Here is a 27,557-nt window from a genome sequence, read left to right on the forward strand (position 1 = left end):
TTTTTCTTAGTACAATTTCTCTACTAACATCTAAAATCTAAACAAGGGAAGTAATTACTCAGGACAGCTGGAAAATAATTAAATACCTTTTCTGATGACGTGTAGCGTGCCATTTTAAGCTTGGATAATCAGAGCTAAATGATGGGGACACCACTGTTGACACCCGAGCCTGAGAGCTGTTTGAGTATCCTGGTCCCTGCTGGCAGACACAGTGGGGAGGGCTCAAGGCCAGTTGTGAGGACTGAGTACAGTCAAGCTTTCTCCAAGAGTCCCTCAAATCAAACGTAAAATTTCCAGCTCTATTCAGAGCAGCATAGATTTCTAGAGCACACCAGTGTACATAATACTTCTTCCCTGAAGCATGCTCTCATGGTCAGAGACATGAGTGTGTGTGCTTCTGTTGAAACTACTAATAGGGATGGATAGTGGGCTGCTTACTGCTCTGAGATGAATGCAGGGTAGAGAAGGCTAGTTCAAGAAAGCCTGTGAAACCAGAAAGGATTCCCAGGTTAAAACAAAGTCTTTGTTCCACCATAGAAACCTCTCAGCAAGTGACTTTCGCCAGTAATTGCTCACGGTTTAAAAAGGTGAAGTAAGGGCCTCGTTCCTCTTCTTCCAACATTTATTGTTAAGTTTCTTACAACTCAATGCAGTGAGCAGCACATTCTGGAAGCTCTGAAACATCAGGGAACTGGTTAGCTGGAACAATTTCTCAAGACAGTTTTGTTTTGTGAATGGTCATACTTCCATGAATCTTACACAATTTTAGGTAATTCAATCAATCAATCAATAAATAAATAAATCAGAATTAGTCAAGAGCAATCAATGAGTAATCACATCCAATATTCAAATTGAGGATTTCAAATTAAAGGATATGTCATGATTCTATCTTGTTCTTGAAGTGAAAAATGCCAAAATGTTAGTGAACTCTAACTATTGCTTCCAGTAACCAAATAGGAACATCCACATGTCTACCCAGAAGACCATAGGCACATGAAAACTGGAGCCTGACAGAGTAAAGGTAGCCATGGCACACTCTTGTCCATGGCATAGCAGGCTTCCAGAGCAAGAATGCATCAAGAGAAGAATTCAGATCTTTCTCATAGCATACAGACCCAGGTCTCAGTTCTCGTGGTAGATGATAATTCATCTGGCATATACAATTGATCCTGTTTTAGTTTTGTGTTTCTAAATTCGGGAGATTTTGGTTTAGCTTGCAAACCAAAGTCATTGTCTCCAAAGCTTTGATAAGAACTTTATCAGTAGTAGGTGACAATGTGGGTATCAGAATGGATTTGAGGTGCTCTCCCCCTCTCCCCTTGGTCTTGCATTCACTTCTTAGATGCCAAGTACTTGGAGGCCTCTCTCACATTTTCATATACCTCATGCCACTCTGCTGTCACAGGGAACTGGAATGAACAGATTTGCACCCTTGTCCTTTAGCCATCGGTTCATTCACTCAGCCTCAGACTTCACTTCTCTGTGAAACTAATATTACTGTTCCTCTGGCCAAGTGTTAATTTGTCTGTTGTTTGAGACCTCCTATTTCTTGTTCACTTTACACTAATTTTTCCTTCTTAATTCTTTCCCTCTCTTTCTGAATCAGGTACCTACCCTCTGAACCGTACCCAGTCTTTTTTGGACTTTTCTACAGCTTCTTTACCTGAACCCTTAAAGAATCTATTTACTATTTCTGACAGTACCAAAGATTTTCTCAGGGAAACATAATTGTAAGTATGTAAGTATTAACTTGGACATTAAAAAATTCCACGAGAGACTTTTATGGTTACACTGCAGTGTACGGTAACCTCTTAAAAATCAAGGATAGGACATCGCTGTGGGGGATTTTTAAAGTTTATTCTTCTCATCTTTATGACGCAGAATTCCTGGGTGTTCTAATTAAAATGCATGAGTATTACCCAGCACTTGAAATTTGTCCTTTGGTAACAGTTCTTTCTGTGAGCAATCTCAATACAGCGTGACCCTGATGCCTTTAAAGTTTAACCACAGCCCACTCTTTCTTTTTCTCTTTCTCGTTCAGAAACCTTATGCTTGTCAAATTCCAGGATGTACAAAACGCTACACAGATCCAAGCTCCCTAAGAAAGCACGTGAAGGCACATTCTTCCAAAGAGCAGCAAGCAAGGAAAAAGGTAAATTTTCAAAGAGAGTTTTCCAGCTAGGTAAAGCATGTTTGAATTATTCTTGCAGTGTACAGAGTTTCTGTGTGGCATTGGAATCCTTTGAGTTTGAAGATGTCCTATGCTGGATACTGAGGAGAGAGGTCTTCCCTGAGGCCTCAATAAGGTTGTAGTTGGCATAGCTACTACATGTAAAATTTTTGTGGAAGCTTGTATATTAAAATTGGAGAAAATTAATGCCAGCCACCAATCCCAGGAAATGTTAATAACAAAAAGCTTTTATGGAAATTTCTGGATGCTCTTTCTGGAGAGAAATCCTTTTTCATAAAAGTATCAGGTAGCTCAAATAATTTCCACTCTAATGAAGAACTTGGGTGAGTCTCTTGGATCGAAGGAGACCATTCCCCATGGTTGGCTTGAGGAAAGCTAGTGGATAGGTACTATGTATGAAATCAGGGGTCGGGAGTAGGGGGGACAAAGTACTGAACTTGGCCTTGACATCAGTGAGGGAATGCAGCTTTCAAAATCTGGAAATATTACCGTGTTAGAGATTTGGAATAAATGTCTGAGGTCATTTGCCTTTGTGGATTTCATACTGTACCCCAATTGACTGGCCAGACTGGCCTTCCAAACCTTTTGAGACAGGGAATTTGCTATCGTTTAAGTAATTTCATAACTTAGTTTGACAGTGTGGCTGCATATGCATATTCTTGTATAGGTGGATTACAAGAGTGTACACACCTATTGGTGGAGTCTGGAAGTCGCCTTAGGAGCTTAGGAAGTTCCTCAGGAGCTGTCCACTTGCTTTTACACCCACCTCTCAAGCAGTGAATGCACAAGTGCAGGCCACCATATGTGGCTTGTCACTCAGACTGAGCTCTGGTCCTTGTGATCCAACAACAATCACTTCCTCCACTGAGCTCTGTCCAGCACCCACGCTTTTTAAACTTTAGAACATAGTAGGATGGTCGGTCCATCAAAGAAACATGCTGCATTAACTTGGTGTTTTTAGTGCTAGGGTATTTGGGTCGCTGTGGCATCTCATCAACATTGTACATTTTTTTCCATCGTTTTTTGTCATTTGACGTTAGGGGTTGAAAAATCCTCTGTAGTTTTTTCGACATTGAAGTTTTTCTGTCTGGAGGTTCTAGCGTGAGTGCCAGCTGGGGGCTTATACACAGAGAGTCCTTAAACCAAGTCTTCCTTTTGAGAAAGAAAACCACTCAGCTACAAGGACATGACAGATACACTTAACTACTTACAAAAATAATCTTATAAATCAATAATTAAAATATTTTTTTCTCTAGAAGTAGATTTGAATTTCTTCATAAAATAAATTGTTATCCAGAATCATTTGGCATGGGGTAGGTATGATTTGAAGTTAGAAAGGCAAAAGAATTTTATTTAATGTAAATAAAATTGAAAAAGCAATGCCTCGTTTTAAAATAACACATTCTCACAATCAAATCCTTGAGCAGAGTTATTGTCTATTGGCTTTATCATTGTCTATAGCTTATAAAATTCAAAGGAATAAATTATTCATTTAGCAAAAAAGAGTTTTCATTGTAAATCTGACCATTCTCTACCTCTAAGTTGTCCCTAATAATTGGGATTCTACTAATAACATCCAGCTTATCAGTAAGATGAGCACACCTCCACTGAGCCTACTGTCAAGGCATGGAAGAATATTGGTCACCTATAGAGACAACAGTTATTATGTTCACAGGCTTGGACACACACTGGGTGTTTAGAAATTGTTAAATGCTTTCACTGTAATAAGGGTGTTTTAGCCTCCTATAAAGGGAGAGTAGCTTTGGTTGTGGGCATCTTATTGAAGCACTAATTGAAAAGGGAAAGCATTGAGACTGTAAGGTATGACTGTATTTATAGTTCTCCTGCAGCCTTCAGCAGGCAGTCTAGGTAAGAACAGGGGGCCTTTGAGCAGTCTGATGCTCTCATGTCAGACACTGCAGCCCTTCGTTAGTTCTGACTTTAGGACAGTGAAGTATCCCCGCTCTCATGGCTTTGCTTTCATCCTGCTCTATTGTGCAAATGGTTGGATCGGACTTGGTTGACATGCTCTAACTTTTTGGCTCGCCCTCAGTAACAAATGTACAGTGTTTACTTTTCAAAACCCTTTCTAAATCTGTGATGGCTAATTCATGACATTAAAAGGATGAATGTTGCTTCATGTAACAAAAAGAGGCTGTGTCACTCCCAAGAGAGGCAGCTGCTGATAAACCCCAAATCAGCCCTTCCATGCTGTTAAATTGCATGCCGATATCCCAGTGTGTTACATTTACACGGTACAATGTTGTCACTAGACCTTAGAGAGCTTCTAATTGCTCACTCACGTCAGGACTTGGTATTTGAAATATTTCCTGGCATCAATAGTTAAGAAAAAAAGAAACAATAAACCTTTTAAGGCAGAATTAAGATTATTTACGACTTTAATTAAAAATTGGAAAACTGGCATGATTTCAAAAAGGGCTTTACAAAAATGTGAATTCATCAAAAATAACCATAAAAATTCCAAGGTGATAAAGGCACAGTGGAGTAATGGTCCCAGCCGTAGGGAATTGTTTTGCTGAAAAGAATAAAACTCTGTGCTGTCACACCCTGTTAGTCATGGACTTGCTTAATATACCCTGCCTGCCCGCCTCCCTCTAATCCTCTCTTGAACCTCCCCTAGATGCTAAATGACATTATTTTGGTCTTAGCTTAGCCAGTTTTATGAGGCCCAGCTCGGAAATCGGGTTCAGTAACAAATACTCATAAGTTAATGTATATAAGGAGAAGCAGGTTGCTCCTGAGTGGTGTCCTGACCATAGGCATATGGTCCTTCCTGACACATAACACATTTCACCAAAAAATAAGATGGACCTGGAATCTTAGCCAAATATTATTCAAGATGTTTAAAGAAAGAAGAAGGAAAAGAACAGGAGAACAGAGACAGTTTGGCTTATTGTATACAGAGAGTAGTTTCTCTGTTTGTAAAAAGTAAGCAAACACACACACACACACACACACACACACACACACACACACACATATCTCATCAGTCAACAGGCACCCAAACTCCCAAACTTGTTCGTCTGATGTGTGTTGCAGTACTTGAGTCCATTGAAACAGGGACACACTGATAAAATGAGTAGCCAAGCATTCAAGCCACCAGAAAAGGTCTCCATTGAAAATAGAATTTAGCCTCCGGATCAAAAGGCACAGAATCTGTCCTTCAATTCTTCCCGATGCGTGAGTAAAATAAGAGAAGACTAAGGCAGATGAGCCACTTGAAATTCTTCTCAAGGCTGTGAGTTTTATCAGAATTTTTCATTTTCACCTTGGAAGTACCATGAACATGGTTTCCTTCAACCCTAGCCTGTTGTCAAATGGACTTAAAAAAAAAATTAATTCAAGCAATGCCTGGCCGAAAGTTAGACGTGACATGAATGTTCATCCAATCCGCACTCCCATAAAGATGCTGAACTTTATGTGAGTCGTTAATATTTGTTAGACATTGACCTTTGATTGGCTCAGTGTCAATGATGTTCACCTTCACCACCTCAACACAAGCTATTGCAATCACCTACCTTTACATTTTCCTGCTTAGAGTTAGTTCTGTATACTGGCTGTGCAAGGGCGGCTTACTTAATGCAGTTTTCTTCAAGTGAAACTGGCAATTCTTTAGACTGTTAAAAGATGCCATCTTTCCCCAGAATCTCCCCAGAACTATAAACGTCATGGAGGGGCCCATGGCTCACCTTGCATTGTGTAGTTCTAGAAACCATGAGAAGGTAGATGAAAATAATATTTTCCTGTAAATTGGTGCTTGAGCAAAATGTTGAATGAAGCTTGCTTTTCCCATTAGTTGTTTTCTGCTTTAGCCTATGGGGTAAAGTCTTAGTCTACAGGGTGGGGTCTTAACCTATGGGGCGGAGTCTTAGTCTACGTGGTGGGGTCTTAGTCTATGAGGTGGAGTCTAAGTCTATGGGGTGGTGTCTTAGTCTATGGAGTGGAGTCTTAGTCTATGGGGTAGAGTCTTAGTCTATGGGGTGGGGGTCTTAGTCCATGGGGTGGAGTCTTAGTCTATGGGGTGTGGTCTTAGCCTATGGGGTGGGGTCTTTGGCAGGTTAGGTATATGTTCAAGTCCTCCCCAGATTCCACAGTTCCCTTTCATTATTTCTCCTTTGTTCTTGACAGGAATCAGTTAAAAATCACTGATAGAATATTAGGAATTAGCCCGTACCACAGTTTGGCTTTAGGATAAGTCCAACTCTTCTGTCTTGCCTTAGTAACACTACTGTAGTGGATGTGTGTAAGGATGATTCTGTTAAGGATGATATTGAAGCAGCACAAAGTTGCCTTTTTTAACAGCTCACAAACATCTGTGCATTATCCCATTGGTGATAAATGGCTACCTTCACACCTCAGTATGATAGTGAGACACATCTGGATTCCCATCCCCCTCAGCTGAGAGGAACTCAGTTTCAAAAAAGATTCTGGGAGATGATGTTGCAAGAAAGATGTTTGGTGAAAAATAGTGATGAGAATAAGTGCTTATATTTTAATGAAAAACATCCTTACACATCATCACAAATTCTACTATGTTATCGACAGTGATTGCTACTTGAAACAAGTTGCCTGGCGGCTGAGATGATAACCTGGCCCAGCAAAATAGTGCTTTTATCTTTGAAGCATGCTTCTTCTACATGGTGATTGGGGCTGCTTAGAATAATCCATTCTTCTAGGAGTTGGTGGGAGGACTTGAGGGAGGCTGTCTTAGGTCAGAAAGACCAGTGAATGAAATGAACATGTGTTCTTCATACCATCAGAAGAACTGTATTCATCTTTATGGGAAAATATGTGCTGCCGTTCCTGGGATGGTGGCCCAGGGTGTTAACTGTGATGAAAGTTGGTACCCATGCACTGCTCCTGAAACACACTCCATGGGGATGTTATTAGATAGGTTTTATTTGATTTGTGGTGTTGTTCTTGTTTTTAGATTTATTTTAGTTTGTGTGCATGAGTGGTTTTGCCGGCATATATGACTGTGCACCATTTTCCCTGGTTTGGAGGTCAGAAAAGAAAGGACATTGGGTATACTGGGCTGGACAGAAGGGTGTTTATGAGTCACCATGTGGGGAATGGGAACTGAACCCAAGTCCTCTACAAGAGCAACAAGTGCTCTTAACTGCTGAGCCTCCTAGATACTTACTTTTAAAATTACCTATTTCTATATAAGTTGAGGAAACACTGGACTGAATACTACTCAGTAATCTTGGTACCAGAGCTCCCTGAGCCTTGGATATACTAATATTCCTTAGGGAAGCTGACACACAGGAGAACCATTCCCTTCACAGTACCTCATGAAGCAACTTTTCAAGTAGATATTTTACAAGTATCTCAAAAGTTTCATTTATTTCATTTTGTTAGTATTTATTAATTACTTACTGTGTGCTGGGTACTTGTTAGAACCATAGAAACAAGCAATGGAGGAGATGTATTTCCTGCTCTTCTAGATTGACATTTTGATGAAGGGGATCATACAGAAAATTGGCATGACATTAATGCAAATAAGGAAGACATGGAAGGGCTGATAACAGGAGGGATGTGATGTGAGGTAGTCCAAGAACTGAGCAGAAGGGTGCAGATATTATTACCCCATTAGAAATGAGGAAAAAGTACATTAGTTGCAGTGTTCTAGAAAACCACTGATTTCAGCCCAAATATTGTCCTTTCCTGTTTGAGCTGACTTTCAAAGAACTCAGAATTGTTAACATTTTTTGAATAATCTGGTTCATCTTAGGGATTTTGTTTTATTTGTGTGTTTATTTCTTTGTTTTTGAGACAGGGTACCACTGTGTAGCTCAGGCTGGCCTTGAACCTACTGCTTTAGCATCCTCAGTTCTAGAACCATACATAGATGTGCTACTACTTTAGCCTTAGCTTAATTGCCTCTTTCTTCAGCCAGCTTCTTTACTTGTGTTGACATGAAAGTGACAAGTTCTAGTCATCGAAACTCGTGGCTTTTATCTCCAGCCACACAGCACAACTCAGGCGGTCACCATGTGTGATTCTTTTAGCCTGATTTGCAGGTATGCCTTGGCTGGTCTTGACAACTTTGAGTGCCTTGAGGCTGTCTCTGCACTCCTAAGATGACAGCTCTAATGGCAACATGTGCTTTCAGGGCAGAAGAGATGAGTGTGATGTGTCATGCTTACACATTGCCTTGTGACATGGTACACAGAGTATCTTTGCAAATGTCAAAAGCTGTTAAAAGAGCGAAGTCTTGTCTTTTAGTCCTTGAAGCACCTGTTGTTGATTCTAAGCTTTGTCATATGCAGTAAGGTCATTTTATTTCTATAACTACTGAGGTCTCTTACTTGGAACCAAAACCCAGCATATAAAAACAAAAGTGTTGTGTGGAAAACCACATGAAGAATGAGGACCCTCTGGAGCTGCTTTCCTGGGCAGTGTCAGGCAGTCCAGTGCCCAAGCACAGCTGCCTTATGGCAACAGTTGTTTTCCTAATTGATTGACAGAAGTTCCTACATTTCTCATTTTTTCTCGTCGTGATTATGATGAAAACTATTTGGGAGAAAAACTTACCAGAGTCTTGCAATCCCAGTATTGTGCTTAAGGTACCAAGAGGCAACCTCACCCTTCCCCTCCCTGGTGTCCCTCCCTACTCTTTGTCTCAGCTTCCAAAGCACTCGAGCCTCTTCATGGTTTCTGTTCCCTCTGCTAGTTCATGCCTGTCTTCCCTTCTCAGCTTCCGCTGAACTCTGTCTTCTCTCTCTCTCTCTGGGTAATACTTTTACAGTGTTTGTACCTTGGGCCTCTGAGCTGTGAGGATTTATTTCAGGGTGACTTCACAAGGGCTTGGATATGCCTGATGCAAAAACTTTTCATGGCAGATACTGGGCAGGTGGCCTTGTCCCCGCCGTGTTTGGATTGGACACCAGGAGGTACTAGCTTCTTTTAAACAGTGCCTAGGATTACATCGTGACTTAACAAGTTACATCCCCCCAGTTCTTGCAATTTCCCATCTTTGCAGCTAGTTTGAAAGGCAAACACTGGGCCCCAGAGGTGAAAGAGAAGCCATTTCAGGAGGAAAGCATTGTTGTGTCACGTACCAGCCATCCCTGGCAGCCCATTGTGAGTGACAACAGATGAACAATGTCCTTGGAAACACTTTCCTCCTTGAGAATTGAGTATCCTTGGAGGAGCCATCTCTCAAATATTGCTGCAGCCTGCCTTTCAGGAACATATGGCTGCTGCAAAGATGGCTCATAAAAAGGAGAGGAAATGGACCCAAACCAGAGGGAATTAAAGTTTAAACCCATGATGGTCGATTCTGTCCAAGGGTTATTACCTGAGCTTATGTGGTATGGATAGAGATGGATAGTTTGAGGAAGCTCAAGAATGTTACCCCAAAGACATGCAAAACAAAAAAATTTTTTTTCTTTAGAAAGGTTTCCTGGATTTCAATGACACTATGAAGTTAAGATTCGGAGCCAAAAGCACGACAACTAGTGACTGGCTGCCTTTCTTATATGCCTTTGCTTATAACTACCTTTCCCTAAGATGTTTCCCTGTTAAGAATATTTTGCCTTATTTGCTCTTGAATATTGACTCTCTTAGTATAGAATTTTAAAATATTCAAGTTATTACACAAATACTTAGACAACATTTCTGTGTGCCTGAGGTTTTGTCACATGTTTGGGTATGTGAAATGGTATGAAATGCCTTGGATGCAGAGAGGCAGTCTTAGTTAGAAGACTTCTATTGCTGTGATAAAACACCATGACCAAAAGCAACTTGGAAAGAAAAGGGCTTATTTCTGCACTTAGAACTTTCAGGTCACTGTCAAAGTTATGACAAGAACACAAGGCAGGAACCTAGAGGCAGGAACTGAAGTAGAGGCCATGGAAGAGTGCTGCTTACTGGCTTGCTCTTCTTGGCTTGATCAGCTTGCTTTCCAATATAACCCAAGAGTACCTACCCAGAGGTGGCACTGCCAACTGTGAGCTAAGCCCTCCCACATCAATCATAAATCTAGACAATGCACGACAGGCATAGTCATAGGCCATTCAGTAGGGGAATTTTTTTCAATTGACATTCCCCCTTTCAAAATGACCCAAGCTTGGGTCAAGTTGACATAGACAGCACAGATATCCAAGCTAGATTTTAACAAGATGAAGACTAGCTGTGTTGCTGGTTATTGGAGAATGGAATGAGATGGTAAGCAGTGATCTGAGTGAGGAGTTGATGCACTGTTAGAGGGTTGGAAGGAAGCAATCTGGATTGAAATAAGAGAAGAGGAAGTGGTGATGGACTGGATGTAAGTGTTAAGGGGAAGGAACAAATTAAGAAAACCTCAGAGTTCCTGCTCTTTTGTGTTGATTAGCCAGGGGTAGGAACCATACTCCACAGGCTAAAGTCTCCTCCAGGAACTCAAGTCCTTAAATCTTTTAAGATTGATTATATCAGACCCACAGCAGTTATCAGATAATGGAGTCAACTGACTGAAGATATTAATCACATTCACATAATGTCTTCACAGCAATACTTAAATTGTGAATGTTTTATTGACTGAGTGGATTATAGGCTAGCCAAGACAAGACATAAAACTGACCATCACTAAAGTTCATTATGACGAATTTTAACTGTGTTTTTTTTTATTTAAAGATAAGACTAGCTACATGAGACTGAGGCACCGTGAACTTCTAAGTGTCCTTTACTTCAGTCCTAATTGATTATTCATTAGGAAAAGAGAAAAGAGTTAATTATCTGATGTACCTGGTCCTACTCTCTCTCATTATAGCATTGACTGTTCAGAGTAAATATGTTCAGGTTAGTTAATTTAGAAACTTAGTGCTGAGAGAATAGAAGATTATTCTGCTTTAAGGAAGTGAGTCAATGCCGAGTTTTTAATTTATATGTTACCTTGTGCTGTTGGAATTTATGCAGTTGCACAACTTTATTATGATATGTTAAAACTTAAAAAGCAGTGGTTTTTGTCATTACTTTATAATGTTCGTTAATGCAGTGTCCATGTCATATTGAGATATTGACAGCAAAACTCTGAGCAGGATACCTGCCAAAGTGTATATTCCCATCAAAGTGAGCTCTCCAATGGATTACGTCTTACCCAGTACACAGCCTTCATAGAGAATACCAAGAGGTCGTTGAGATTTCAGTAAGCTAATAACAATCTGCTTCAGGTACTTTCACTAATTAATTTTCCCCTTAAAGTGATCTTAGCTGCTTAAAAATAATTAATAGAAACAGATTATGATGTGATTAAAAATTGATAATCTATCTACATTTCTCCCCCCCCCCGAAAAAAAAACCCTCCTGACTTTTTTTTTCAAATGTGTTTTGACAATCTCTGCCAGACAGTCTGACCTGCCTATTTTGTCTTTAGTTTGGCAATTGTTGCATGACACCAGACCATCCAGAATTACTGCTGTGTAGATGGAAAATGCACGGCTCTTATTGGCATGTTAAAGAGATTTACCTTGTGGCCATTGTAGATCCTGACTATACTCTTTTGAGTTGACCTTACTTAAATTCATAGACTTACCCGTTTACTTACTTTTATATTTATTACCCATTTTATTTCCAATTTAGATTGCTGTTCTTTTTGACACAGCAAGGGCCTAGATTCAGATCTTTCCATTAATGATAGAACCTTTGATCAAGTTGCTCAGTGTCTCAGAGCGTGAGCTGCACATTTGTAAACTCAGGCTTGTAAAAACTGTTTTCCCAGACTGTCATAGTAAGAAAGTCCACACACGGTGATTGTTGCTGTCCTTTATTCAGGGGGTGAGGCATGGGAAGAGTCACAGGTCTTCTGTGTGTGGTGACAGCATGGGTCAGCATGGGGCATGTCAGTGCACATGCTTCATTTCTTGCCTTTCGGTTGAGGAAACTGACTTTGATAAGTGGACAAAGAGGACAGAGTGAGGAGCTGAAGAGATAGGTCACCATGTAAGAGCACTGGCTGTGTTTCCTCATTCCTGGCACCCACGTGATGACTCGCAGCCATCTGTAACTCTAGCTTTAGGCTCTCCAAAGTCCTCTTTTGCTCACTGTGGGCACTGACTTCTTACAATGCATGTGCATACATCTAAGTAAAACATCCACACACATAAGATTTTTCAAAAAGTATGAAAACAGGTAAGATAAAGTAAGGATTTTCTAAAGGAAAAGGAACATTTTTCTTGGCCTATTGAGTTTTACTTTTTGCTTAAGAAGTCACGTGACTTGAGGCCCTCTACAGCAGCCATTTAAAGATCAGGTGAAACCCAGACCCTGTGATTCAGGAGGCTTCAACTGTGATCGTGGCAGTCGTGATATTAAGAAAGGGCTTGGGGCCCTGCCTCTGACACTTGCACAGTTCAGAGACAGTGTGAATGTGTATATTATCTTACTTCACGTCTTTGGCCTTTAGACTCAGGATGAATTTTTTTATTATGTTGTCTAATCTCTAGCTTGTTTCTGAGAAGCTAAAGGCTTAGAAGTAGGCAGGGAGCCAAGTGTGATGGCAGAGGTGGCATGCTGCTTTCCAGTGAGCCAAGAGGCCTACAGCGTATGTGCCAGAGTTAGTTAATGCTGCCTAATGCAAAGCCATCCATTAAATCTTGACATGCTGTTTGCAGTCTTGGCAGTTCTCTAAATGTTTTGGCGAAAGAATTTTCTCCCACTTGGCAATCCAGAGTTCTCTTTACAAACGCTGGCAAGGTGTCATGTGATGTCTGAAATGCTCACTGTTTCCTCTGTTGGTTGAGAAGCTTGAGTTAGCTGTTGAAGGATTACAGATAGTAGCTGCCTCTTTGAGGCTATTTATTCTTTTAACCAGAATAGAAAGTTCTTTTGTCTAAGTGGCTTTTGAGGATGGGGACTTTCTGCATCCAAACTGCAGGGACCTCCTATAGCAGTAGAGTGGCCATTGGTAGAAATGTAGTTCAGCAACATGAGAAGGTCCTTAAATGTCACCTCTACTCTGCAGCCTACGAGGGGAATCAAACTCAGAAAACCCTAAAATGGGCTGGTAAGATGGCTCAGTGAATAAAGTGTTCACTGTGCATGCATGAAGACCTGAGTTCAGATCAGCAAATATGCATAAAAAACCCAAGCATTGCAGCCATGCCTGTGACCCAGTGTTGAGAGCACGACCAGTGACAGATCCTATGTCACAAAGTAATGTGGAGGCAAAGAGAATACCCTGAGTTGATCTCTGGTCTCTACACGTACATACATGGGCACACAGGCAGACTTGTGACAGTCAGAGAAAGACACACGTATGTGTGCCTGCATACACACACACACACACACACACACACACACACACACCTTATAAAGATACTCAGAAATCCTCTTGAAGTAATCTGAAGCTTTCTGACTTCCAGAGGAAATCTTTATTGGACTATTAGCAGGTTTAGCCTGACCACACATTCCTTGTACTAGAGAGATAAAAACTTAAATACCCATTCCATATCAGTTCTGTTTCCAAGGGAGCTGTTTTGTCTTGAGAGTGACCTTGCTGGTACACATTGAAATGCAGCTTTAATATTCCTAGTTCCAACTCTTTTTGTGATCACACACATTCTAGGTTATTTGGCAAGTGGATCACATGGAAGCCTTTTGTCTCCATTAACCCGGCACTGGAGAAAACAGTTTCATCAACAGGCATGTGAAAGTTACTTGAGGTTGGGACGGTTTGCAAGAGAACTGGTGGGTCTTGTCGGCCCTGCTAAGGTGGAAAGGCTAGAGTGTGGTCAGTTCTATGATTTAGGGAGATAATCATGGTGCTAATGTAGGAATGAGTTAGTGATTCGGGGCGAAAGGAGATGGGCAGTTAGTTAGGTTGCTATATTTCTATCAATAAACCTTCTTTTGGTGCTGTGGTTCATCTGACTGTCTACACCCTGCTGTGCTACCATCAGTCCTAGCTCTCTCCATCTTTCAAATGCTGTCAAGACAGATAATCATGGTCCTAGATTATGCCATTACCCCAGCCAGTTCTTTTTCTTTATTCTTCCTTCTCCTGGTCTTCTTGCTTTTCTACTCTTCCCTCAGGAGCTTTGCTTCTCCTTTAACATGCACTTTTATTAAAACCTATCATGCCACATAGTAACAGAGTTCCTGTGTGCTTTATTATGCCCAATACAGCGTGTGCCTAAGGTATATATGACCCTGCATTCAATCCTCAGCACTGGGTAAAAACGAAGGAGGGAAACATAAGTTATCATGTTCAGAGTCCAATACATCCTCATTTTAAAATTATATGTTATACATATTTGTAAACATATATGCCTTCATTGAAAGGAAGAATAACATAACATGCCTTGGTTTCAGATATGTTAAAATAAGTATTAGAATCCTTGAATCATGATGACTTAGTACTGGTGTGTATCTGTCCATGTAGGTTTCCTATATCTGTATCATCTATATCTGTATCTATAATCTCCCTATCTATCTATCTATCATCCGTGTATCTGCTGATATGGTGGTACAGGCCTTTAATCTTAGCAATTAGAAGGCAAAGGCAGGTAGAGATCTATCATTTTGAGGCCATCCTGTTCTACATAGACAGTTCTAAGACAGCCAGGGCTACATAGAGAGACCCTATTTCAAAAACACAAACATACATACATACATACATACATATATATATATATATATATATATATATATATATGCTTTTACTTTATCAATACGTAGCAATTATAGTACTGTGTCAATATCTTCTTAAAGATTTATTTTTATTTACATGTGTGCTTGCTTTACCTGCATGTATACATGTGCGTAACACTCATGTCTGGTGCCTGCAGAAGTCAAAAGAGGGCTTCAGGTGTCCTTCAACTGAAAAGTTAAGGTTGCAAGTTACCTTGTAGATTCTAGGAACTGAACCTGTGTCTTCTGGAAGAGCAACAAGTGCTCTTAGGCCTTCTGTGAGCCATTTCTTCCACTCTAGCAGTGAGGGTCTTACTGCCTGCGTTTTAAGATTTTAAGATTTGAGATTTTTCTTAAACAGCCTTCTATTGTTAGCCATTTAAGTTGTTTTAATGTTTTACTATTATGAACAATTACATATTACATATGATGATATAGAGATCTTAGTGTAATTGAATAAATTCCTAACAACATTGACATGACTATACAGAAATATGTAGTAATGTACTCATGTTAGGACTATATGAAACCAAATTTTTCTTATACTTCACAAGTATGAGGAAAGAGAAAGAACTTGGGGGTACTACTAGACATTATTATGCAAGTGATACTCCCTGGGGTTCTGAAATTCAGCCTTTTTTCCATGTTATTAGCCATTTGTATTTCCTTCTCATGAATGATCGTTGATCTTTTCTAACTTTCTATGAAGAGTTTTATATTGATTTAAAGTAACTAATGGCTATTAACTACGTCATTACATGTATTACAGATGTTTTTAGTAGCTTGCTATTTTTGAAACTTGATTTGCCATGTGACTAGTTACTCATAGATGTTTTCCTACAGATGCATTTTATAGGGTGATGGTTTTACATTTTGCCTCTTTGGAAGGTTTCATTTGACATAGAGCTTAAAGAGGCCACCCTCCTGTACCCCCCTGCCCCCATCCTGTTGATTAAACTCTGTTTTCATTAAGCCTTCCACCCTCTGGCTGTCATCACCGAGACTTGGTTCTCATGAAAGAACAAGAAAGGCTTTGGAACTAAGTCTGAATCCCATCTGTGACCCTAGGAAAATCCTTTTTGTCTTCTGTTCTTCACACTCACCTTAAAGAACCTATCTCCCCAGCCCTGAGCTATCATGTGGCCAAAGAGAGCATGCACCTGAGTGGACTTAGTAAACATCTTGAACTCTGGAGTATGAGAGGATGGCTTCCTCCTTCCTCATTGGCACCTTTGTTAAATACAAAGACTACCTTATTTTAAGGGATCTAAATAAAACATTGACTCTCCTCGTTTTGACATGCTCATTGCAGACTAGGATTGACCTCCAGATTCATCTTGAAAGAGTGACATGTACCTTTACTCTGTATAGTACACTGGTACCAATTTGTTTTCAGATTTTGGGACATGCTACACAAGCTCACAGGGCTTCTCCCTAAGACCACTAATTCTTTGTGATTAAAAGTGTAGATCACCACCATGAGTAGTCGCCTCAGTCTGCACTGCTAAGGTCTTTACTAGGCTCTGACAGAATAGAGAGCTGGGGAGGAGTGACAGTCAAGAGCTGTCTCTCAGTGCCTGGATCATCCCATGTACAAGTGTTGTGTGACAAGTGACTCTGTCCTTGAATAATGTGAATTTTGACACGGTAGTGCAAAGAGCTCCTTCATATCCCCTCATCTGTGCAGAAGTGAATACATAAATGGTGTTTCATCCCAGAGTCACAAAAATCATCCACTCCATTTGTTTTGCAAAACATGATTTTAAATTGCAAATATGTCCTAGCATAAATAAGGCCAGGGACCTAATTATCCCTAGGGTTGTCCCATTTCCCATCTTTACCTCAGGTACCATCTTCTTCCACCCAGACTATAAAACTTGAAGTTGATCAGAGGGCTAAACATAACAAACACAAACTTAGAGCCATTGGTGAAAGCAACAGGGTACTCCGGTTGAATCTGTCAGTAATGGCACAAGTATCCGTTTTCCCGATTCTCTTATGGTACACTGCTTCGAAAGTAAAGGAGACCGATAGCCACCAAGCACTGTATCTCCCAACTCACTTGGCATGCTCATGCCTGCTGACTTCTTAAGTCACAGTATGAAGATTAATATGATGTTGCTGTGGCCTTCTGTTGAAGAGCATTGAGCCTTGTGCATGCAGTAAGTACTTTCCTCGGAGCCGTTGAACCCTCTTGGTGGCTGGACCAGCAGTGGTATCCTGATGGGATACCTTGGTCCCTTTACATTCTGTTGTGCGGACAGGAGACCTAAGATTCAGAGAGTTTCATGGCTTCACCAGGTCCATGCTGAGCCCAGGAAGCAGCCTCCGCTGAGTTCTTCTGACCTCAGATATATAGTGTTCCTTTGATTTTTTTTCCTAATCTATCTGTGGCTATTTGGATTTCTCAATACAGACACTTTGTCACCAACAATTTCTTGGCATAATGATAGCTCCCACATGTCCCAACATGGGTAATTTGTATACATAGTGCAACAGCCCTATGTTTTGTAGGCACTTTCCCCAGGACTGTCTAAGTACCACAGTAATCTATAGCTCTCATTATGGAATACCCTGGGACCCCATAAGCATGTTCTACTTCCGGAAGTGTGAGTGGTGGACGCCCATGGGTTTTGTTCCTCAGGTGCTGTCTTCCTTATTTTTTTTTTGTGGCATTGAGACTTTATTTGTTTTTTTGTTTGTTTGTTTTTTTATTTTAGCATGGTGTCTCACTATTGTGTCATTTTCCAAGTAGGCCAGAATGTTGTCTCCCACTACCGAAGATTAAGATTACAAGTATGTGCCACCATATTTAGCCTTTTTAACAAAACACAAAGAACCATAGTTTCTGGAGGTCATATTCAGGTCCTTCCATTTTGCCGAGTGATATTATCCCTGTCCCTACACTTGTTCCTTTTGATTAAGACAGGGATAGCCTTCTGGTTGCCACAGCTGTCTGCTCACAAGAACATGCAAAACTGAGAGACTGCTGAAGAATTGCCTCTTCTCGGTGGGTCCCTTATAGGGATGGCCGTACACTAACTCCTCCCTAGCCAGAGTTAAAAGGATGTTTCACCTACTAGGAACAACTCCTTTCTATGGAGAGCTGGGTGTAGTTCCCAGCAACCACATGAGAGCTTACAGACATCTGTAATTCCAGTTCTTCAGGACTTAGTGCCATCCGCTGGCCTCCACCAGCGTCAGACACACGTGTTGTACACACATGTGTGCAGGCAAACACTCATGCACATTGAAAAGAAAACCAAGTAGACATTAATAGGACTTGTATCATGTTTCATGTCCTCAGTTTTCTTTGGCCTTCTAAAGGAATGCAGGCATCACATTCTAAGCGGAATGTGAGTGGAGTGTTTGTAAAAGAACAGCTCAGATACGCATATGTTCTCTTGCTTGGCAATGCCATGCTTTCTTCTGGATTCCTTTCTAGGCTTAGGCCACATACCCTGCCCAGGAAGACAACTCCTGCCCTGACTGAGTGCTTTCATTGGTACTACCTTTTGGCTACACTCCTGTGTGCTGCTGACACTATGAAGTACCGGGACTTGGATATTTATGTTGCTTTGATTAAATTAACTGTGGCAGTGAAAACCTCAGCCCTTCATTTCCTGCCTGGTATTTGCAATTTGGAATGGCAACACTGCATTTACGTGCAGCTTTGCTGTTTACATGGTGTTGCAACATTTAAGAAATTCCCAGAGACACTTAATCTTCCTTCAAACACTGGTTTATAAGAACCAACTTATTATTGCAGAGAATTTCTCTGTGCCCTGATGACTAATTTTGAGTTTGCATTGTTCCTTTTTAGATTGTCCCTCCACTGCCTTTTAATTTGAGTTTCCTTCTTAAACTTACCAATAAAATGAAAAAATAGATTTTTTTGAAAAAGAAAATTCTTTCAAGGGCTATTGAACTTAGAAATACTTTCTCTATTGTTTTTCATGAGGTCTCATTTAAAATATTTTATTAATGCAAAGAGGCATGCATTCAGGGCTAAGGACCAGTGAACAGTAACTATGACAACCATGAAGCCATTTGGGACAAGGGGAAAGAAAGCAGTGGAGAGTAAGTGTTTTAATCCTTAACTTTAATCCCTTTACTTCCTGTTCTCAAGATGAAATATAAATCAGGCACCATGCAGCACTGCAATTTTTCTGTGAAAGGGATGTTGGCAAAAGAGGATTAGTAATGGACAGACATGTTTAAGGAATTTAATCATACAATTTGTTGTAAAACTTTTGAGACCACGAGTGACCGGTTCCTTTGAGTGTCGTCAATGAGAACCAACAAAACATACTTTGAAACTGATTAGAGAGTTGGCACAGGGGGACACCCCATTTCAGCTGTGGTAATGACATGAGAGACTAAGGAATTTGCTTGGTTCCTGCAGAAGGGAGGGAGAGGGCTGGGGAGTCTCCCCAATAGAATAGAAAGATTCTTTTGATCTTCATGGACTGAGGGAAAAAATTAAGTTGCTTGTGTTCGAATGCTACTGTTCCTTGATATTCCCTTACTATGGGGGTTCTGCAAAGGCCTGGGCCTTCCATTTCTGCAGACTTGGGGTTCCACTGGAAAGCTTACACTTGAGTTTCCTTGGACAGAAAATACGGTCCTCACAAGGATAATATGTTAGTTCTTGGCTGTCTCTACTTTTAAAAAATGAGCGTGTGTGTGTGTGTATGTATGTATGTGTGTGTATGCATGTACCACAACACAACATGCATATGCAGAATTGGTTCTTACCATGTGTGGGTTCCGGGAATTGAACTCTTCATAATCAGGCTTAGCTACAACCTCTAACACTGATGTGTCGTTTTCTCTGCCCAATTGTTTATGTCTTTGATTATAGTATTGTCTTCTAAATAAACCAAAAGACCAAAAGACATGTATATCTTTTTTTCTGATTTAAAAAAAATCAACTTGATTTTCTTTCTTTCTTTCTTTCTTTCTTTCTTTCTTTCTTTCTTTCTTTTTTCTTTTTAAGGCCAGATTTAAAACTATGGTTCTCACATTGACTTGAAATGTTTTTTTGGGTTTTTTTGTGACTCCTCAGTCTTCTTCCCTTCTACATTGTAGAATTACTGGGAATTATTGGGAAAGCGAGGGGAGTGAATATATATATATATATATATATATATATATATAATATATTATATATTATATATTATATATATCCTTGATACATTTATTTCTACCAGACTGAAAGTTTCCATCACACAGGGCTCTTTGCAGAGATCTGAAGTAGCTATAACTTGTGCTAGCTTCCTGTGGTGTCAGAATGTGAAATTACTTCCAATAATAGCATTTCCCAAGGGGTTGCTGATAATTATGACAGACAAGCAACATGAGGCCTGGAGCATTGGAGAGTGGAGTTAGACACAGCAGACTGCTGAGTTTAGAGTTCCTTGTAGCCCTTGAGAGCTAAGGCACATGTGGTAAAACCTGCCCGTGCCAGGGCACGTGGTGGGGAAGGAGACTTGAATCCCATTCTCTGGAGTAGCGAGCAAACCTGTGAGGGGTTGCTGACACTTGTTTCTGCTTCCTTTTCTTTATTAGGACTTCCTTCTAGCTGTCCCGCTGCGTCAGTGAGGCCACTGTTGCCTGGGACATTGGATGTTGCCCTTAACAAAACACATAGCCACGTGTGGTCCTCATTCTTTTTCCCATCCTGCCCTAGAACGCTTACTTACTTAATCAGCATCTTTGGGGTGCATTTATTTTCTCAAAGCAGGAATTGAGCTAATTGCAAGTGGTGGGTAAATTATGAAAAGAGAAAGACAAAAAGCTATTATCTTCTCCCAAAGTAGATTGTAAACATGAAGATGGTCTGGCGAGGTCCTCCCAGACCAGAGGAAGTCTAGGGAAGTCTAATCCCTGCCTAGGTTCCAGCAGAGATTACACTCTGTGTCAGACCTCCTTTCAGATGGTCCTGAAAAAGAGCTTCATTTTACTACAGCACCAAAATGTTGTGAGAACAGCAAAATAGACGGGGCAGGCCAGGAGGGAAGAGCTGTATGCTACAGTGTGGGCTGAGCATACATGGGTATTTTTAGCAGAGTTTGTCTGTCCATTCTCAGAAATAACATCATTGACGTTCTTCCCTGGACAGCATGACCTCCAGGGTGGGACTAAGATAAGTGGTAAATTTTAAAGGCTGACTGTGTAGTCTTAACTACCAGGGCTATGGCCTGGTCAACTTACTCAGAGTCAGATTATCAGCTGAGTAGACTGTCAGAAAGGGGACTCGAATTTAGAGTTTGGTGCCCACTTGCCTTGAAATTTCTGTGTTCTGCTTGACACTGAATCTTTAATCGCAAGGTAGAAAATTGGATTTGCTCCCAGCCCTTCCAGATGAATGAGATATGAAATGCATGTATAAATGGAATGGTTTAGCATTTCCCAATGGAAGGATTGCTCATTTGCACAGTCTGAGAAGCACCGTATAGATTGGAATAGTCAAATTATCTAGGGAATTTAGATGATTTCACATATAGAACATTATTTAGTGAAATTCGGCACGAATGAAAACTGACTGATAATGAGAGCAAGCTCCCCAAATACTTGGATTTTTACCATTTTCTGTTAAGATTTCAATTGGTTATTACCTGTTTTATTCTCAGTCAATAATTGAAGGATGTTAGCACTGCCTTGCCCAGTTTTTGCCTTTGGGCTATATAAACACATGGTAGTCTGCCTTTAAGGCTGGCCCTCAAGAATAAGCATAGATTAGTGAACTCTTAACAGCCACTTATTGATTTGTTTTCCACTCATTATTTGCATATTTGTTCCCCAAACATTGTTCTGGAACACGATTTATATTTTAAAAGTAAATAACAGCATCAAGAGACTCAGCTTACAGGAACTTTTTTTTCCTTCTGTGATGTGTAAGTGAAAAAAGAAAAAAAAAAACAAAATGACTACAGAAAGGAAAGATCCAGAAAGAATAAAAGAACCAAGGAAGAAGATCTAACTTCGGAGAATATGCAAAGCAGCAATGTGAGAGCATACAGAAAAAGGGGTCACACACTGGGGAAGTGTGTGTGACTGAAGTAAAGAGTGAGCCCCAGATGAGAGTGAGCAGGGTTATAGAGAAGAATGTTTTGGTTCTGGTTGACCAAGGTCATGAGACCGGAGGCTGAATCAGTATGGAGAGCTGCTCATTAGAGCATATGAGTTTGGGTGGTAGGTAATGTTTGGCAGAAAAATTCACTAAGGGATTTCTCAGTGCTTGAGCAGTTTCAGCTGATTTGAGTGTGGGAGAGATGGAGGACCTGAAAGCAAGCGCTTTCCACTGAAATGACAGCCTTCAAGTTTTAGAAGTAGGCATTTGAAAATTGCCCAAACACTCGTGTGCAGTATAAATCAGCCTCAGATCCTCTGCAGCCATTCCATTTTTATTACATGAAAGGAAGGGGGGAAAATATCCAAGATCCTAGGATCTTTGTAGCTATTCCCTCCCCACGCTTCCTAAACTAGCTCAGGCAGTGGCTGTAGTCAGAAATCAATTCAAAGGAAGACAATGCAGAGCTCGAAAGATGGACAGGGGAAGTAATTACTAGATCCTGGCTGCTTTAATTAAGCTCCAAGAATACTTGAAGGGAAAGAAAACACTACACTTGAACAGAGGAGGCAGAATGTGTGTGGTCACATGAGTGCAGCCAGCCAGTGTGGGAGGGACGAATAAAGTAAGGCGGAAATAATCGCTACTCTTGCTTAGAGTCTTTGCAACTCTGCAGCCAGGCCCAAGGGCTGCAGGAGGATGTTTCGTTAACAAATTCCATATTAATACTTTCCTGTTTGTATAATAAAGAATCCAACAACTTTCAGCTCCGTGTCCTGTATTTGAGATAAGCCTCATGACTCAGATTATGAGATGTACTTTGGACTGTACCCATTTGTGAGTAACTCAGGAGGAAATGTGTTTCCAGATGTAGCAATGCAGGGAAAAGCCCAGAGCTCCATGCTTTTGTGTTTGTAACATCTGTCTGAACCTCAACTTTCCACCTCTGTGCAGGCTAGCAGTAGATTGTTGCTCATTTGCACAGGTTGTTGTAAAATAGGATGGAAGTCAATGACATTAACATTGCTAGAATGTTCTGGAACAGGTTTATTAACCAGATTTGATTTCTCATATATTTCTTAATCTCTTCTGAGAGAGTGAAGACTAGCTATATTCTCTTAGACAGGATCATCCAGGGTGACATTAATCCTCAGAAAGAGCTCTCACATCTTGGTTGGACACTCTTTGACCTCTGACAGGGTCTGAGGCTAAGGCCCCACTGTTTAGAAACACGGGCATTGCCCTTAACAGTCATAACAGCTGCTGCTGCTGCTGCTGCTTTCTGAGCAAAAACTGTAAACAACTCTATCAGTTCTGGGAAGGTTTCTTCAGCCACACTGTAATAATCCTTCAGAATTGGTATCATTGCCCGTATGTACAGAGGAAAGTCATGAAACCTTGTGAGATCAAGTATCTACCCAGAGGTCCAGAGGTGGGCTGAGGTAAGACTTGAACTTGGATTTGTTTGACCTAAAGTTTCCATTAGTTTTCTTTGTCACAGCACTACACTGTCAGAAGAGAAAAACTAATAGACAGAGGAAAAGGCCCAAAAACGTTTATAAACAAGGGAGAAAAATAAGAGTGCGTGTTAGGGATCTTTACAGTGTCTCATAGGGAACGGCAATGTGAACATGATTATTAATTGAAATAACAGTTTGCACATGTTAACATTAATTATATATTGTGAATTGGTGTCACCCCTTGCAACAAGTTTATTAGCTGTGTCTTGGGCTGGTGGGATAGCTCAAGTTCAAGCTGCTTACCGCCAAACCTGGATATCTGAGTTTCATGGTAGAAATAGAGAACCTATTTCATAAAGTTGTCTTCTGACCTCCACGGGTGTCCTGTGGCAGTGCACTCATAGCACATAAATGTACGTCAGGTTTTATGTCCATATCATATAGTGAAAACTAGCCTTACTGACAAATATTTTCAAAATTGTCACTCATTTCCTAAGAAAGACTATAGAAGTTCAGGCTGGGTCCAAATCCGAGTCCAGACCCCACATTCAGGTTTATAGTTGACAGAATGGAATCCTGTTTATTTGAATGGTTATTGATTTGATTGGTAGCATATTGTTCATTGGGCATCGGCTGGTTTTGGGGGGTTTTTTGTTCTTGATTTTTGTAGATGATTCGGTTCTTGGTCAGAGATATGTCATTATTGTTATTGCCAGAAGATAAATGTATTCTACAAACGGCAGTGGAAGGAAAAGGGGCAGCTGGGAGGCTGCTGAGTTAAATGAAACACAGCTAATGCTCCGTATCAGCAGACAACAATGGAGCTTTAGCAAGTTTGATTTCCAATATAAATATTGCTCAGAAACAAAGACTGCCACACACAAGAAAAGGCCAAGGTGTTCATTTGATGTCTTGCTTACACTATATCAAAAGTTCAGCAAGGGCAGGGAACTGTGTCAGATTATGTACCTCTTATCTCTTAGCCCCAGCATAGCCTTAGGTACCAGGTAATGACTGGCTGAAAAGCTGAGGAATGAATGAACAGATGCATAGCAGACCGTGGATTTTTCAAAGGTGTTGTCTGTTCAGACAATGTTAATAGAGGAAATGGGAACTGTAGAAAGGCGAGAGCGAGGGTTACATTGACTTTCGAGCCTCTGCGAGTCAGACAGCCAATTCAGTGTTACCTCTTGGTATTGTTTGAACAGAGATCCAGTTTTAAGAAGAGGTAGAGTGGTGAATGGGACATTAAGCTACATGGCAGAGCCTGTACTGACGTTTGTGCACCTCACATGGTGTTAAGCGCTTCCTGTATCTATCTCAGTTCTGAAAGCAAGCAAGGAAGCTACGGTATCCTCATTTTACACAGAGGCTACTGCATCAATGAATATGCCTGCATGGGGTTTCCCAGCCACTGGACCATGGTTTGTTAAGCTATGTGGCTATACCAGTGCCTACTGAAGCATCCTTTCACCATTATTTAAAAACAAATCATGTCGATCCGTAGAAGAAGTTTTAAGCTGCAGGTTGAAGCTTGTGCACAGCCCGTCAGGACGAAAACGCTGCTGCCCTATAGCACCTTTTGAAGCTTCTCAAGTACTAGAAGTATAAAAGCCGACTGTGGGCAAAGTCATTCTCTGTGGTCTGCGGGCCAAGGGAAGGCATAAGGCCCAGTGGGTATAGAATAGCTCAACGTCAAGTAAAATTCATTCATTCATTCATTCATTCATTCATTCATTCTCATTCTCTCCCTCTCATTCTCTCTTACACACACACACACACACACACACACACACACACACACACACACACAGAGCTAATGAATATGCCTATTTATCAGTAGAGGATGACTGGTAAGGAAGTGAGTTCCCTTCCATCAGAAGGATTTAGGCAGAAAAAGTGATTGATGCCAAGGAGGCAGTAGTACTTTGCAGTTTAGTGCTATAAATGATATTTAATTTCAATTATCAAAGGATCAGTTCCTCAGCTCTACTGGTCACATTTCAAGCGTCTACTACTCACATAGGCCCAGTAGGTGCCAGTGAGGTGATGTAGAATGCTTGGAACCAGTACAGAGCTAACAGGCAGGATTATAAGACCCCAGGAACATGTGCTCTGAAATTCTATTTCTGTGTATGGTTCTAATCAACCAGTATTTAAACTGAATAACTTACATTTGTGTGTATATTGGAGATGTTTTCCCATAGCATTATTAAGGTATATACCTAGTTGTTTATTTTGGTATGTCCGTCTGTCCTTAATGGTTGCAATTTTGGGCCTTACCAGTTATTGCCAACCAGCTTAGGCTACCTGACTGGGCAGTCCTGTCTCTTCCAGACCTATTTCCTAAACTTCATTCACTCTTACTTCTTTTTCTCCTTGCAAATTGGTCATCCCCAAAGGAAACAAATTTGATAGCAGATTGTTGGAAATTAATTACCTATGATATGCAGACCCACTTCATAAATGTCAGTGCCGAGGAATCCCCTAGAGATGGAATTCATACATTCAACTGAAAATTAATTGTAATTAATATAATAGGTTAATTCATTGTAATTATTTTTAAGCCTTTTGGCAATGAGCTAATTCCCTGAGATCCACGTTGCTCAGAGTGTCACAGAGAACACTCGATAAGAATGTTCTGGTAATAAACCTTAAGCTTCTTGAAAAAGCAAAACTATTAGTCTTCCCTTCTGGCTGGGTTTCTTCAGAAACATATTTTGGTGACATTTGATTTCTGGGGAACAAAGGAATCCTGACAAGGTGATGCATAAATATGCCTAGCTCAAGTGGACTCTGCTCACTGGAGAAAGAGAAGACAAAAAGGCTTTGATCGTGCCTGGTTTTCTTTGGAAGTGTATCTGCTTCAGGCTCACAGAATGCCTTTGCTCCTGGGATAAAGTGTAATGGAACTACAAATGACAGAAGCTGGCCTTTTCCCCATCCTGATTATTTCCACTTGATTCACTTAATCTTGGGTGATTATTCAATCACGTCTGAAACAAACAAAAGAAATGACGGGGCTAGAGTTCCTGTTCCACTTGAAGAGCTATGAACATCAGCAGAATAGTCCCGAACATACAAACAAATACAAATCACATCTGACGGCACCTTGTTTTTCTGTATTGGGAAGAGTTACTGTGTTGTGAGGGAAACAGCTCAAGTTCCCACACACAGGAAGCGTGTCAAGCTGTGACGGGTGACTTCATTATTAAAGTTGAAAAACAATCGTTTGGAACAAGTATTTCATAATGTGAGGCTGTACAGAAGCTAAAGAGACATTGTGTTTACTTGTACAGGATAAATACAGAAAGTAAACCCTAAAATGGTTTTTAAAAGATAGACTCTTTAACACGGAATCACAGATAGTCCTCATGGACTCAGAGCTGTCCATTATCATCCTACTATGTCCCTGAGCCTGACATCAAGTTTGCAAGTAGCAGGATACAGGCAACTCTGCTAGTTCCTGAGATCTGTATCAGACCTCAAAAGGCCCCAAAGACCCATTCATGTTAAAGGTGCCATTTGGGAGGTGGGGAATCATTTAGAAGGTCAGCCTAGGGAGACTCTTAGGACAGGAGGGAAAGTGGTGGGTGGGTTCCTGGATCAGGCTTCTTTTCTGCTTCCTGGAGAAATAGGTAAGCCATTTGTTCACTGGGTATGCCTGGCTATATGTGCTGCCCACACTAGGGGCCTCAAACAATAGACTGGTTCTCCCTTCTTAGAAACATTTGCCTTGATTTCTTACCTGTCCTTAAGGTAATGAAAAACTAACTGACATATATATTCTTGGTGCATGGGAAAAACATGTACAGAACGGAAGTATATCCACATATTGTTTTAGGTACTTCTGATTGGCTCTTGGAAGTCCTGAATGAAACAACACTGAGTTTTTAGCGTTGCCTAAAATGTTTTCCAGAAGTCTGCTCTGAGCCAAGGACTCAAGTGCCTCCCACAGTTGAGGAGAGAAGCAGAGAGAAAGCTGTCGGAGGGTCCTGATTGAGATGGCCTCCTCAACCATGAGAGGTGGACTATAACTTAATCACAGGCTTTGTCCCGTGTGGAGGTGAAGAGGATGGTGGACCTGTGCTAGTTGCTGCCTGTTGGTACAAAGTAGGGAAGTTGGGAGATGGTTTCATCACAGCAGGGCTGGGAAGCAGCACATTGCCAATCACAGAAGTCCCAGAGAATTTTTTTT

The 27,557-nt window shown here is 40.7% G+C and overlaps 1 protein-coding gene across 1 annotated transcript in view; it reads left to right on the top strand.

Annotated features, from left to right (window-relative positions):
- Glis3 (GLIS family zinc finger 3) overlaps positions 1–27,557 on the top strand; it is a 398,320-nt gene that overhangs the window by 306,466 nt on the left and 64,297 nt on the right. Inside the window, exon 5 of the mRNA XM_028764109.1 lies at positions 2,042–2,152. Coding sequence (XP_028619942.1) covers positions 2,042–2,152 — 111 coding nt within the window. The remainder of the gene's footprint in view (positions 1–2,041; positions 2,153–27,557) is intronic.

Source organism: Grammomys surdaster, unplaced genomic scaffold (genome assembly GCF_004785775.1).
Source record: "Grammomys surdaster isolate TR1022 unplaced genomic scaffold, NIH_TR_1.0 141, whole genome shotgun sequence".
Lineage (NCBI taxonomy): Eukaryota > Metazoa > Chordata > Mammalia > Rodentia > Muridae > Grammomys > Grammomys surdaster.